We start from the raw sequence: 13,253 nt of genomic DNA, 5'->3' as shown, positions 1-13,253 counted from the left end.
TTACTGCAATTTTTATATGATCAACTAAGAAAATTGATGAGATGGGAAAAATATCAATAGAATAGTGTTAAATGTCCAATTTCCTCCATTCTGAGGTTCTGAACATAGTTAATGATTGAATCTGACAAACTGCAATGATATGAGTTTATTTCCATTTTTGACACTTTATTACACAATACACGATAACAAGTTTACCATCATTTTTACATAATCAACTTACAATGTTGTAAAGATGCAGGAAATGTCAAACAAACACTTTTATGTATCTTATTAGTAAAACAATAAGACTGTTAACATGCATAAGAATTTAATCTGAGGAAATGTGAAAAAACAGCATAACTTCTAAAATAATGGCCCAATTATGCTGATTTTCGAACTCAACTTGCGTTTTAGTAAGATTGACCACTCCTGTGAGTTTAATGACAATTGGCCTATCTGTTTTTCTTATATTGTGTTTACAGTGTTGCATATATGCTGAAAAATGAAAAAAACAGCATAACTACTAAAATAGTGGCCCGATCATGCCGATTTTCGAACTTGACCTGCGTTTTAGTAAGATAGATTACTCCTGTGAGTTTCATGACAACAGGCGTATCGGTTTTCCTTGGAATGTGTTTACAGTGTTGCATATATGCTGAAAAGTGAAAAAAAAGCATAACTTCTACAATAATGGCCCGATCATGCTGATTTTCGAACTTGACCTGCGTTTTATGAATATTCATCAGCTCTGTAAATATAAAGCCCAAAAGTAAAACTGCCTTCCACTTATCGTGTATACAATGAAAGTGCACGGCACCGGCGACGGCGATGATGGCGACGACAGATGCAGGTGATGGCAATATGTACAGACACATCTATATATATATTTACTGTACTGTTTGAGAACAGTAAGTGACATGGTTTTTCTTAAATGGTCATCATGGGAGCAGTGCCCAAAATAGGTTTTTTTCAAATTTTGATGCAATATTACATAATGTTTAACAGCATAATGACCATCAATTTTTAATAATAAAATATTAGTATCATGGATATTCAGAAAATGTGACTAGCAAAGGTCTTCAGGCCCATGGAACCTCTAAGTCACAACTTGAAAATGCCAAAATGTAAACAAGACAGCACTGTTCTGAAATGTTTTTTTTTTTTTCCATTTTTAACAATTTTTAACATAAAACAAAATTAACAGTTTACTGCAATTTTTATATGATCAACTAAGAAAATTGATGAGATGGGAAAAATATCAATAAAGCAGTGTTAAATGTCCAATTTCTTCCATTCTGAGATTCTGAACATAGTGAATGATTGAATCTGACAAACTGCAATGATATGAGTTTATTTCCATTTTTGACACTTTATTACACAATACACGATAACAAGTTTACCATCATTTTTACAAAATCAACTAACAATGTTGTAAAGATGCAGGAAATGTCAAACAAAAACTTTCACGTATCTTATTAGTTTCATAATGAGACTGTTAACATGCCTAAGAATTGAATCTGAGGAAATGTGAAAAATATGCTGAAAAGTGAAAAAATAGCATAACTTCTACAATAATGGCCCGATCATGCTGATTTTCGAACTTGACCTGCGTTTTATGAATATTCATCAGCTCTGTAAATATAAAGCCAAAAAGTAAAACTGCCTTCCACTTATCGTGTTTACAAGGAAAGTGCACGGCGACGGCATCGGCATCGGCATCGCCATCGGCATCGGCATCGGCATCGGCATCGGCGACGACAGACGCAGGTGATGGCAATATGTACAGACACATCTGTGTCTGTACATAAAAAGCACTAATCTTTTTTACAGACTGAAATAATCAATATATACATAAAAACAGAGGTTTCACTTAAAATACAAGGTATGATTTAATTGTAATAATGAAAACATTGTACAATTGCACAGCCAGGTATTCTAAAACCAAATACCTCCAACATCAAATAATCCTATAATCCCACTATGAATGTGAGTAGAAAATTGTAAAAACAAATAAAAACAAATAAATGTATTATTCTTAAAAATCACATCTTAAACGACTTTTAATGTAAAAAGTTTGCTTCCTAGGATTATATATGAAAAACAGTACAACTTATGGATAAGGGTGCAACTCTTACTAATTTACTAAAACACAACTGGTAAAAGTAATATAAATTGCAACACAATTATTAGGCATTGTTACAGCTATAAGAAAAGTGAAAAACAAAACAAATGCAGACACTAACAACAATGACCCAAAACAGAACAACACAAATCATAAGTGGGATGTAGTGTAATAAATATCAAATAAATACTAGCATATTGGATGTGAACTTGGACTACTCCACACCACCTGCATAATTTTAAATTTTTGTTGATTTAGGGCCTTACAGCTTCAATTATATAAGAATTGTTGCTTGTGAAAAGAGATACATTTTTTCTGCTCTGTGTTTTAAGTTGGGTATACTTGGAACCCATGGAAAAATGGTGGATACTTTGCACAACATTTGTTATCTGTTATCAGCAAACCTAGTTTTAAACTTTAATGAACACAACTATCTATAATATAAATGACTGAGACAGGACACATCTTAATCTTAATTATCCAACTTTTGTTCAGAAGAGAAAATATATGATTTTACATTACTTAAAAATTTTCCATTTTTCCATTTCCACAAATGTTTCCAATTCATGACTACAGATTTCTTAAGAGCAAACTAAAACACATGACTTAATGAATACGGTGTTCAAATTAGTAGATACCATAGATGAGAAAATGAGTGTCCCTTATTCATTTGAGATCAAATGTGTCAGGTAAGAATGTGTCAGCAGTGGCTTGTAATCAGGAAAAGTTACATTGTTGTGAACCTGGAAACCCCTCTCCAGGCTCTTGTTTCACTCTCACACCTGAGAACATATTACCGTTCTGTGAGTTAGCCCGACTGTGGGGCATGTGATTTGATTCACCTGACATGGAGACCATACCATAATTCCTGTCTGCTGCCATGGAGACATTTCCCTGAGAATTAGCAAAGAAGCAGGCAGCAGTAGTTGAAGAAGGTAGTGATACAGACGGGTGCATTGGATTCTGATGATATTGCCATGGAAAGAAAGGGGAAGGAGTTTCACTATGAGTTCCACTGCCATTCTGGGAGCAAGCAGGCTGACTATTATTGCCGTTTTGAGAGAATGATGACCAGTTTTGGGGAGAACCCTGCTGCTCCTGAGAATTTTGGTGAGAATCATTGAAATGTTGTAATCTCTGGGATGGGTCTGGCCCCTGGGGCAGTAAACCCTGGGGTTGACCCTGGGGCTGTTGACTATTGTGCTGTTGTTGCTGTGGAAAATGTTGCAAATGCTGTTGCTGAGAATGATGAAATTGCTGCAAATGTTGCTGTTGTTGGGAGCCGAAATGGGCCTGAAAGCTTTGTTGTGTAGTTGGGCAATTTTGAACAGACTGGTTGAAAGACGCCAAGAAGGGGTCATATGGCTCAGACTTAACCTGAAGAACTGCCCTGCTGAAATCGGGTAGAGATGAAGACGCACCATGCTGTACAGCCATTGCACTGCCCTGGCCATTAGGAACCTGAAACTGCTGGAAATTCATACAGTTAGGCATCATATTTGAGTCACCTCCAACTTCTTTAGGCTCTTTTTTTATCTTTTTTCTCGCTCTAGGCTTCTTCTGTTTGGGTTCAGCTGGAGCCTTGGGGAGACTCTGACCATTTGGATCTGTGTCAGGTTCCTTCTTGACCTTCACCTTGAGGTCAAGGTTAGGAAAACAGATCTCTGATTCCTCTATATGGCTTATGTCACCTCTGAGGTAGTCTCTGTATTTCTTCAATGCTTGGTAAAATGGCACTTTGTCAACGGCCCTTGGAAGCTGGGTAAACCGTGCACTGGAGGAAGGCATCACAAAGATTGCCTGGAACAATACATGCAAAAGTTAGAAAAGGTCCCATTTATTTTTCCATTTCAATTGCCTGGTCTTTGAGGAATGATGTTCACAAGAGGATCACAAGATGGTATTATGACTGACAGACATGAATGCACAAGCCACTTTTGGTCCAAAAATCAATTACATTTCAAAATTTTAAAATTTGTTTATAATATTGGAATTTATATAATCATTTGTCAAAAGAGATCAAACTGGAGGGTTTATTTGAAAGTAAAACCAACTAGAGGATCAGAGAGGCGATACCGCCTCCGAATATTGTACCACCAGCTGGAGCAAGCGCATTCGTATAGACCCCCACATACACAAAATAAGGGGTGCAGCCACCAGTCTTGTGCTTGACAAGCTGTAAAAATGCAATCAACAAGAATTTTCAAAATATGCAAAAAATATATATAACTAAAAATGGTGCAATCAAAGTTAAGTTCATTGTAAGGTAGGTCAAAGGTCAATTTCAAGGTCACAGTAAATTGCCAGTATATGACTTCCTATCCAACTTCAATAGTAACTATGGACCTATCTCTGCCAGTTTTGAAGATAAAAGGGAAGCAAAATTTGCAAAGTTCAGTTCATGGTGAAAAGTAGGTCAAAGGTCAATTTCAAGGTCACAGTAAGATTGCCAGTATATGACTTCCTATTCAACTTCAATAGTAACTATGGACCTATCTCTGCCAGTTTTGGAGATAAAAGGGAAGCAAAATTTGCAAAGTTCAGTTCATGGTGAAAAGTAGGTCAAAGGTCAATTTCAAGGTCACATTTAGATTGCCAGTATATGACTTCCTATTCAACTTCAATAGTAACTATGGACCTATCTCTGCCAGTTTTGGAGATAAAAGGGAAGCAAAATTTGCAAAGTTCAGTTCATGGTGAAAAGAAGGTCAAAGGTCAATTTCAAGGTCACAGTAAAATTGCCAGTATATGACTTCCTATGCAAGTTCAATAGTAACTATGGACCTATCTCTGCCAGTTTTGGAGATAAAAGGGAAGCAAATTTTGCAAAGTTCAGTTCAAGGTGAAAAGTAGGTCAAAGGTCAATTTCAAGGTCACAGTAAAATTGCCAGTATATGACTTCCTATTCAACTTCAATAGTAACTATGGACCTATCTCTGCCAGTTTTGGAGATAAAAGGGAAGCAAAATTTGCAAAGTTCAGTTCATGGTGAAAAGTAGGTCAAAGGTCAATGTCAAGGTCACAGTAAGATTGCCAGTATATGACTTCCTATTCAACTTCAATAGTAACTATGGACCTATCTCTGCCAGTTTTGGAGATATAAGGGACTAAATGTTATAATTTTGGAGTTACCATAATGTGCCATAAATTTCCTACAGAAAAAATTAATTAAAATAAAGAAAAGGTCATTTTGGTCAAAGTTCTTGAAATGGGAGGTTCTCTGAAGTTGCAGAAGTTTAAATTTGATAAAATAATGTCATTTTTGACCACAAGTTGTCTGCTTTGCCAAGCATTATGTTTTATTTTTCCGGAGTTCAAAATTTATTATCCATTACCGTACTGCACATTTTTACGGAAGCCGACTGGTGCCATATGTTGAAAAAAAAAATTATCTCGAAATTTCGAGATAGCATTTTTTTTGTTCAAATTTCAAAATACTATCTCGAAATTTCGAGATAAATTTTTTTGCTCAAATATCAAAATGCTATCTCGAAATTTCGAGATAATTTTTTTTTTGTTCAAATTTCAAAATGCTATCTCGAAATTTCGAGATAAAAATTTTTTTTGTTCAAATTTCAAAATAGTATCTCGAAATTTCGAGATAATTTTTTTTTCTACATATGGCACCAGTCGGCTTCCGTACATTTTCCTTTCACCACCAATATGTACTTTCTGATACAGCGTAACTCGAAAACCGTATGGAATACAAAAAAACCCGAGACCACCTCCAGTGTTGGGCTTTACATGCTCTACAAAATGCAAAAAAGAATGGGTCTCTAGCATTAACGGTTCCCGAATTAGAGACAGTTTTCAGTTTCGGTATCTTATGGCCGCTACTCCTGTGAAAATGCACCGATTGACCCCAAATTCACGGAGATGAAAGATGACCTGAAGGGTAACACTTTCCAATAATATTATTGGTTAAGTCTGTGTGGCGTCTGAATAACAGGGCAAAAAAATTTTTTTTCGTAAAAAATTTCATTTTTTTGAAAATTTTGACCCATTTGACCTTGAAGTAAAGGTCAAAGGTCAAATCCGAGGGTATATTTGAAATCTACACATATGACTTTTGGAAAGCCGTCTATAGAAATTTTTCCCGTAACTCCTTCTGTAGGGTAGATAATTAGCATTTAATTTTGCCATTTTTAGACAAGGGTGCATTGCAATGAGTGCCACACCCAGACCCCAATACCGACAAAGCCCAAATTTTACGTGGAACGAGTTGAGATTATAGGTGACCTAAATCCATGAGATGGGTACGGGGGCCCTTACCGTCTAGGAGGAGAAGCGGTAACGGTAACATGGCGGCGGAGCCGGCGGAACGGACCGGACGGGACCGAAACCATGTGTACCGCCAGCGCTAACGCTGGTGGTAAATTTTTTTGTTCAAATTTCAAAATAGTATCTCGAAATTTCGAGATAATTTTTTTTTCTACATATGGCACCAGTGGGCTTCCGTACATTTTCCTTTCACCACCAATATGTACTTTTTGATACAGCGTAACTCGAAAACCGTATGGAATACAAAAAAACCGAGACCACCTCCAGTGTTGGGCTTTACATGCTCTACAATATGCAAAAAAGAATGGGTCTCTAGCATTAACGGTTCCCGAATTAGAGACAGTTTTCAGTTTCGGTATCTTATGGCCGCTACTCCTGTGAAAATGCACCGATTGACCCCAAATTCACGGAGATGAAAGATGACCTGAAGGGTAACACTTTCCAATAATATTATTGGTTAAGTCTGTGTGGTGTCTGAATAACAGGGCAAAAAATTTTTTTTTCGTAAAAAATTTCATTTTTTTGAAAATTTTGGCCCATTTGACCTTGAAGTAAAGGTCAAAGGTCAAATCCGAGGGTATATTTGAAATCTACACATATGACTTTTGGAAAGCCGTCTGTAGAAATTTTTCCCGTAACTCCTTCCGTAGGGTAGATAATTAGCATTTAATTTTGCCATTTTTGGACAAGGGTGCATTGCAATGAGTGCCACACCCAGACCCCAATACCGACAAAGCCCAAATTTTACGTGGAACGAGTTGAGATTATAGGTGACCTAAATCCATGAGATGGGTATGGGGGGCCTTACCGTCTAGGAGGAGAAGCGGTAACGGTAGCCGTCCGGCGGAGCCGGCGGAACGATCCGGACGAGACCGAAACCATGTGTACCGCCAGCGCTAACGCTGGTGGTACAATTAATTAACAAGGACTCTCTCCAGATTGTGACTCACCGTGTCAGGACAGTCAGGAAAATGGTCCGGTTGTTTTCCAATGTGGAAGTTCTTGTGACCAACAAACACTTCGTATATGCCTGGGAAAACAAAACCAGAACATATTTCAAGTAATTATAATTATATTTACAAGATTAGTGTTCCTGGTTTACTTAACTAATATAAAAGTATGTAACACAAAAGTGAAATTGCTTCTCTGAAGCTAAATTTGAATTTGACAACTGGTATTAAAATAGATATATTGGTAAATAGCAGTACTCCTATTCAATGTGACAGTTTGGTTAGAAGAAATGTAAGTGATTGATTTTCCATTCCTGAATCTCTTCTGATCAATTCTAAAGCTTCTACACAAAACCACAATCATTAAACAGTAAAAAAAGGGAATGGCAATGTCTTGTTAGTACAGTTCATGCTTACCTTTCCCATTAAAAACTGCTATCTTTGGTTTGTATTTCTGTATTTTTCCTTTTAGAATTTCTCCACCTTCCTTGATTTCTTTCCTGAATTTACAAAGGACATGAGAGAGCTTTATTCAGTGTAAATCATCCAGAAATAAATAACTATATCATTCTGAGAATCAATTCTGAATCAGTAATTACCACACAGTGATTTTTTTTTCTGTTTCTTCTGTTTCTTAAAGGGATAATAACTCTTTGTTTTGGTCAAAAAATGAATTTTCCTAGAGTAAACAACAATTTTCCCATACTTACCAATGGTTAATGAATCCATTTTTACATTCAAAGTTAGTCCCTGGTTTTTTTCTAAAAAGTTTGTTTTTGTGTTATAATCTCTTAAGAGATTATAACAAAGTATAGCCATCAATGGAGGTGACATGGTCTAAAGACAAGCTCAGATATCAGAATAATAGCTATAACTGCCGTATTTGTGGTATATCATATTTCTATGAGTTGTTTACAATTGTTTTTATTGTGAAATATAGATCTCATACGAAGAGTTATTATCCCTTTAATCTCCTACAATTTAGAAAATCAAAAATGCAAAAACACTTCATTTTTTTAAGGTTTGAACATTGAGTTTGCTACTCAGACACAAGCCTTGGTTTAGGAAAGACTCCCTGAAAATTCATCATGGATCAAATATTTAATCAGCTGGGAGTCCACGGCAGTGTGAGGTCCCAACAAAACTGAATTAAAAAATCATGGAATTCTCATGCCTGGTTACTACTTACTTTGTGAGATCTGCACTTCCTCGAGATGTTCTTTCCACGATATTTGTGAATCCAATTCCAAATTCTTTCAGTTTATAGTCATCATAAGCATTCAGCTGTTCTGGGATCAATTCAGACAGGAATAAGCATTTCCCTGTAAAGAAAAAGACATGATATATAGGCACGTTCATAAATTTGGGAAATAACAACCTTGTCTGCCTTATCATTACTTTTTAGGTAAAATTTTGTAATGAACTGGGAAATAAAGGAAAAAAACTAGTGCTTTACACTTTTGGACATATCATAGAGATTTTGTTCTCATGTTTGGGGTTGGTTGTTTTTTAAATGAAAAAAAGTTTAAAAACAAGTACTCTTTCCTAATCCACACTTACAGAAGTGGTTGCCTGGTCCTGCATAGTGGTGTCCCACAAAAGCTGCAGTGAGGCCGGGGTTTATACCAACCTGAAATATATTAACAAAGAACTCAACAGAAAGTGACCTCAAAAATAGACAGCTCTATTGGCAAAAATGCTGGATTTCAATCCACATTCCCAATGCACACACACACACACACACAGACACATAAAAAATATTTTTGCAAATAATGAGCAAACTGTTTCATCTTTTACTCTAAAGATGCCAAAGATCCAAATCCTTAATTTCTAGACCTTACCTGTAAAGTGTCAAATTTTATTTTTCTGAATGTTTTTTCATACTAGATATCAAATCAATGGAAATTATTTTCTTCTACTTACAATGACAATGTCCAGTCCATGGGTCAAATGGTCAGGCAGTGTCCTCTGTAAAACTTCCTCTTCTGTCATCCCCTTAAACCTGTCATACTTCTTTCTGACCTTCAAGTGTTCTGTGATTTTCTCCTGTTTCACCTTGACCACTTTACCATCTACTGTTACAGACTCACCGCTGAAAATAAAAATCCACCATTTTCTTACAATGTTTTATACAACCTACTTTGGTTTACGAAAATGAAAAATATCTAAACCTACTGTCAAACTATTACTGGTTTGAGTTCTGACTAAAGCAAAAATCATTAATTTTAAAAATCTGCTCTTCATATTGAACATTTTCAAAGAACTGAAAGCCAAGAATGCTTACTTTTCTACAGGTTCTTCCTTCACTTTTCTTTTCCTGCCAGGTTTTTTCTTTGCGGGGGCAGCAGGGGGGAACTGTATTGGTGGAATCTGAACTCCGTCCCACATTGGCTCCTGTTTGACAGTGAAGTTTTGGCTATATGGAAAATAAGAAATTCATTTACTTCTAAAAGTCAGCAAGCAGAGCCACCAAGCAACAAACTATTTAGAGAATAGATGTGGATATAAATTAATATAGAAGCTTAATGTCTCCCTTTTTTCCCTTAAATCAATCACAAAGAAATCACAAAAAGGAAGCCATTGCAAAAACACTGATAGACTATACTAGTAGTTCCCAAGTGTTATGGATAGTTTTAAAATTACTGACTGCAAAAATTAACATGAGGACACAAAACTAGAAATCAACTATAGAAAATAAACATGTTCTATAAGTAATTAAGTACATAACATAAAACATTGCAACTGTGACTTGCCAAAAAAAAAAAATTCTTCTTTATTTTTTTTTCTTTCTTTTCTTGTGCACTGGTTTATGGATTAGTAATCAATAGCAGACCTTATCTACCCTTCATTACCTAGCAACCAGAAATAAAACCCCTTTTATAGTAGCCACTAATTGGCTCTGGTCATGTAGAGTAAATTGTAAAATCTTGTTACGGCCTTTGAAATAGGTACTTTGTGATGGAATATAACTGGCATTTACAGTGATGGGAAAGGGTTTTCATTACCCAGATATTACAGAAAATTTTGCCCACTGAGCAACATTTTGATTTGCTTCATGTGTGTTCTGATTCAGACACTGATTGCTAGAAGACTGCACTAATTGACCAAATTAATTTTCCTAAAATTACTCAAATGACACGCAGTGCATGGTGGCACCCTGGAAACATAATTACTAAATAGATCTAATTATGCAATACAGATGGGTTTCTCTGTTGAACCCCTTCAGAACAAAATAACAGAAAATATTCAATTGGCAAAAGCACAGAGTTTCAGAGGTAACTAGTGGAACATCCTATCTCTTCTACCTGTATACTTCTGTTATTCCCAAAAATGGCAGGTGCATGCTGATAACACAGGCATATTCCTAGTACCATTAGAAATTCAGGATGGCAGATACAAACTACAGTAATTACTCTGTCTTTTCAATGGGCAAAAGTTATCAAATTTTCTGATGCATGATGTTTTATCACAAAAATATATATTTCTATGTAGCATTTGTGGTGCTTTTACTGCATAGAATATAACTATAAAGTAGCCTGCTATTTAATTTTGTTTGTACCACTCGGTATGAATGTTCTACAATTATTACTCAAAAATACCTTTTCCCTCATTGAAAAGATTTAGTAATTGCCTTTACTACCGTTAAGAGTTTGGTATATAAAATAGTATGTATAATATAATTAAAAATATAATACTAACACATAGAAAATTTAATTATGACTTCACAAATAAAACTCAGAGCAGACAGGAAGACTGTGATGATGTACTGATGTGTAAGTGTTTCTAAGAATAGGCACTTAAATACAATTTAACCCTTTAACTTAAGGTTTTATACTTACAAATATGGGCTTGAGACCTGCTCCATTTCCAGTTCGTATTCTGCTACAATAGAACTCTTACTTCTGTTTCTTTATAACCTGAAAAGAGAAGATTTAAGGAAGCTTAACACATTTGCCTTTAGACACAGATCAAAATTTCATTTAAAAAAAATGTTCAACAATTAATGGTTGTGGCGGTAAGCAGCAAAGACAGCACCAATGACTTAACATTTATTATGGACACACAAAATGTAAAGCATTCCTCTTTTTTTGACTACTCATGATTTTTATTTATGCTCTTTGTTTGTTAGGAATTTTATAGAGTGATTAGACTAAAACAAACAGCATAAAAAACCATAACAATGTGAGTAGGGCTATTAGACACTATAAATTATCAAAAAATCTTAAATTAACACCATTTCAAAAGTCAAATAATACTAATAAAAAACAAGACTAGTATGCTTAGAGGCCAAATTCTACCTCGTGTTTCATATGACAAAATATAGTCTCAAGTCATGGAGTTTATCATTCCCAAATCTAAGATTGCATCAGTTATGTTCCTATTAACATAAAAATTAACATACGTCATATGACAGTACAACAGATTACTATGTTAGACTGTCTAATATTCTGTACATAATATAAATCTTTGCTAAAAATTAAAGGAAAAAATGAATGCTGTAAAGGACCTAGTAAAATAAGACATTTATTAACAGTATATTTTATTCAACACATAAAAGGCATTTTATTGCAAGACTCGTGTCAAATCTGGCATTTTGATCATTGTGTGTGCATGAAAACTGTCTAATAAAAAAAACAATAGATCAACAATCTCTTCTAGAAAGTGTTCACCAATACCATTTGCCAATAATCACTCCGAGTAAAACAGTGCAATTTTCTTTATATATAGTTATAATACACAGAAGTTATAATTATGATGTATTTTTCATTTAACAGTACACATTTCATTTTGCATTTTTTTTTTCAACGTCATATTTAACATCAGAGACTTTCACAAAATTTAGTTACTGCTTCAGTAATTTTCCTTATTCTATTACAAGTACACAAATTAAAAGAAAAACACCTTATTACATTCTAAATAATTGTTATGTCTTCGAGTTTATAACCTATATTTGAACAAATCTGTCTTTGAGAAAAAAATTATTGGATTATTTTTCAAATGACCAACTGGCATTTTCATGACCAATATAATTAACTGTGTTTAACTTTCTGATCATTTTTGGACTCGTTGAAAATGACCGTCATTCATAGTGGTATTGCATTAGTAAGTAGCAATGGTGAGTGAAGTTCACTTGCCTACGGGAACAGTGGGCCTCGCAAATCAAGCTCATGCTTACACGTGATCAGAAGACTCTCGATACACTTCATTGTGATCAGTTTTTTCTCTAGATTATAAACTATTACCTGCTCTTAGTACTGCATCACTGAATAACTCAACGTCCCCGAATTTCGAATATTTGTGCAGGCCCTTTGTAATTCCTTGCAAACCACAGCTTGCAGCCTTTTTCGCCTAACATACACAAAAGGTACTCTGTGATTGGTCGGTGCCAACACTCGCAACTTATCGTTCGTGCGATTGGACAGGGGGGTTTTAAAGATGTCTGCGCCTTATGGGTAAGCTTGTGGACCCGTTTCCTCCCCTTAAAATGTAATTTTCAGTTTATTTGTATGATATTAAAACAATTTGTTAATGCATCGAATACTCACAACAATTTTGTTCATTTCGTTATGTGTAAGTGATGTGGTATTGTTAACATGCACGTTAAAGAACAGTAAAATGCACTTATGCAAAGACCTGGCGCACTCCTGAACAAAGCCTCGTTTTGGTGTGTAATTATGTATAGTAACATACCTGTAAAACTTCGAGACGAGGCATTATGCAATGCTATAAAGTCTGCAATGCAATGATTACGTTATGTTTCATTTATGGTTAGCACTGCCTTTTCACGTTGAATTCTTAAATTTCAGTGAGAAATGTTAAGATCGCGCTTGCTACGCAGTTTTTTCCGTTCCCTCCCTGGCAGAAGGAGATTTGGAGCGTACAGTGTTCTCCCTCTTTGTTTCCTCGTGGGGGCTATGCTT

At 35.3% G+C, this 13,253-nt stretch overlaps 1 protein-coding gene across 1 annotated transcript; it reads right to left on the bottom strand.

The window, feature by feature from the left end:
- Window positions 1–2,427: 2,427 nt before the first annotated feature.
- On the bottom strand, window positions 2,428–12,734 carry LOC106166915 (uncharacterized). The gene is made up of 9 exons (XM_087015894.1): window positions 12,576–12,734; window positions 11,172–11,249; window positions 9,617–9,748; window positions 9,256–9,424; window positions 8,893–8,962; window positions 8,522–8,654; window positions 7,750–7,832; window positions 7,333–7,412; window positions 2,428–3,901 (listed from the first exon to the last, which is right to left on the bottom strand). Exons 2-9 carry the CDS (start codon window positions 11,195–11,197, stop codon window positions 2,819–2,821), a joined length of 1,776 nt encoding a protein of 591 aa, XP_086872020.1. The 5' UTR covers window positions 11,198–11,249; window positions 12,576–12,734; the 3' UTR covers window positions 2,428–2,818.
- Window positions 12,735–13,253: the final 519 nt, after the last annotated feature.

This window comes from Lingula anatina, chromosome 6 (genome assembly GCF_051362555.1).
Source record: "Lingula anatina isolate TDL-2025a chromosome 6, LinAna3.0, whole genome shotgun sequence".
NCBI classification, from domain to species: domain Eukaryota; kingdom Metazoa; phylum Brachiopoda; class Lingulata; order Lingulida; family Lingulidae; genus Lingula; species Lingula anatina.
This window is presented reverse-complemented; position numbering and strand designations above follow the sequence as displayed.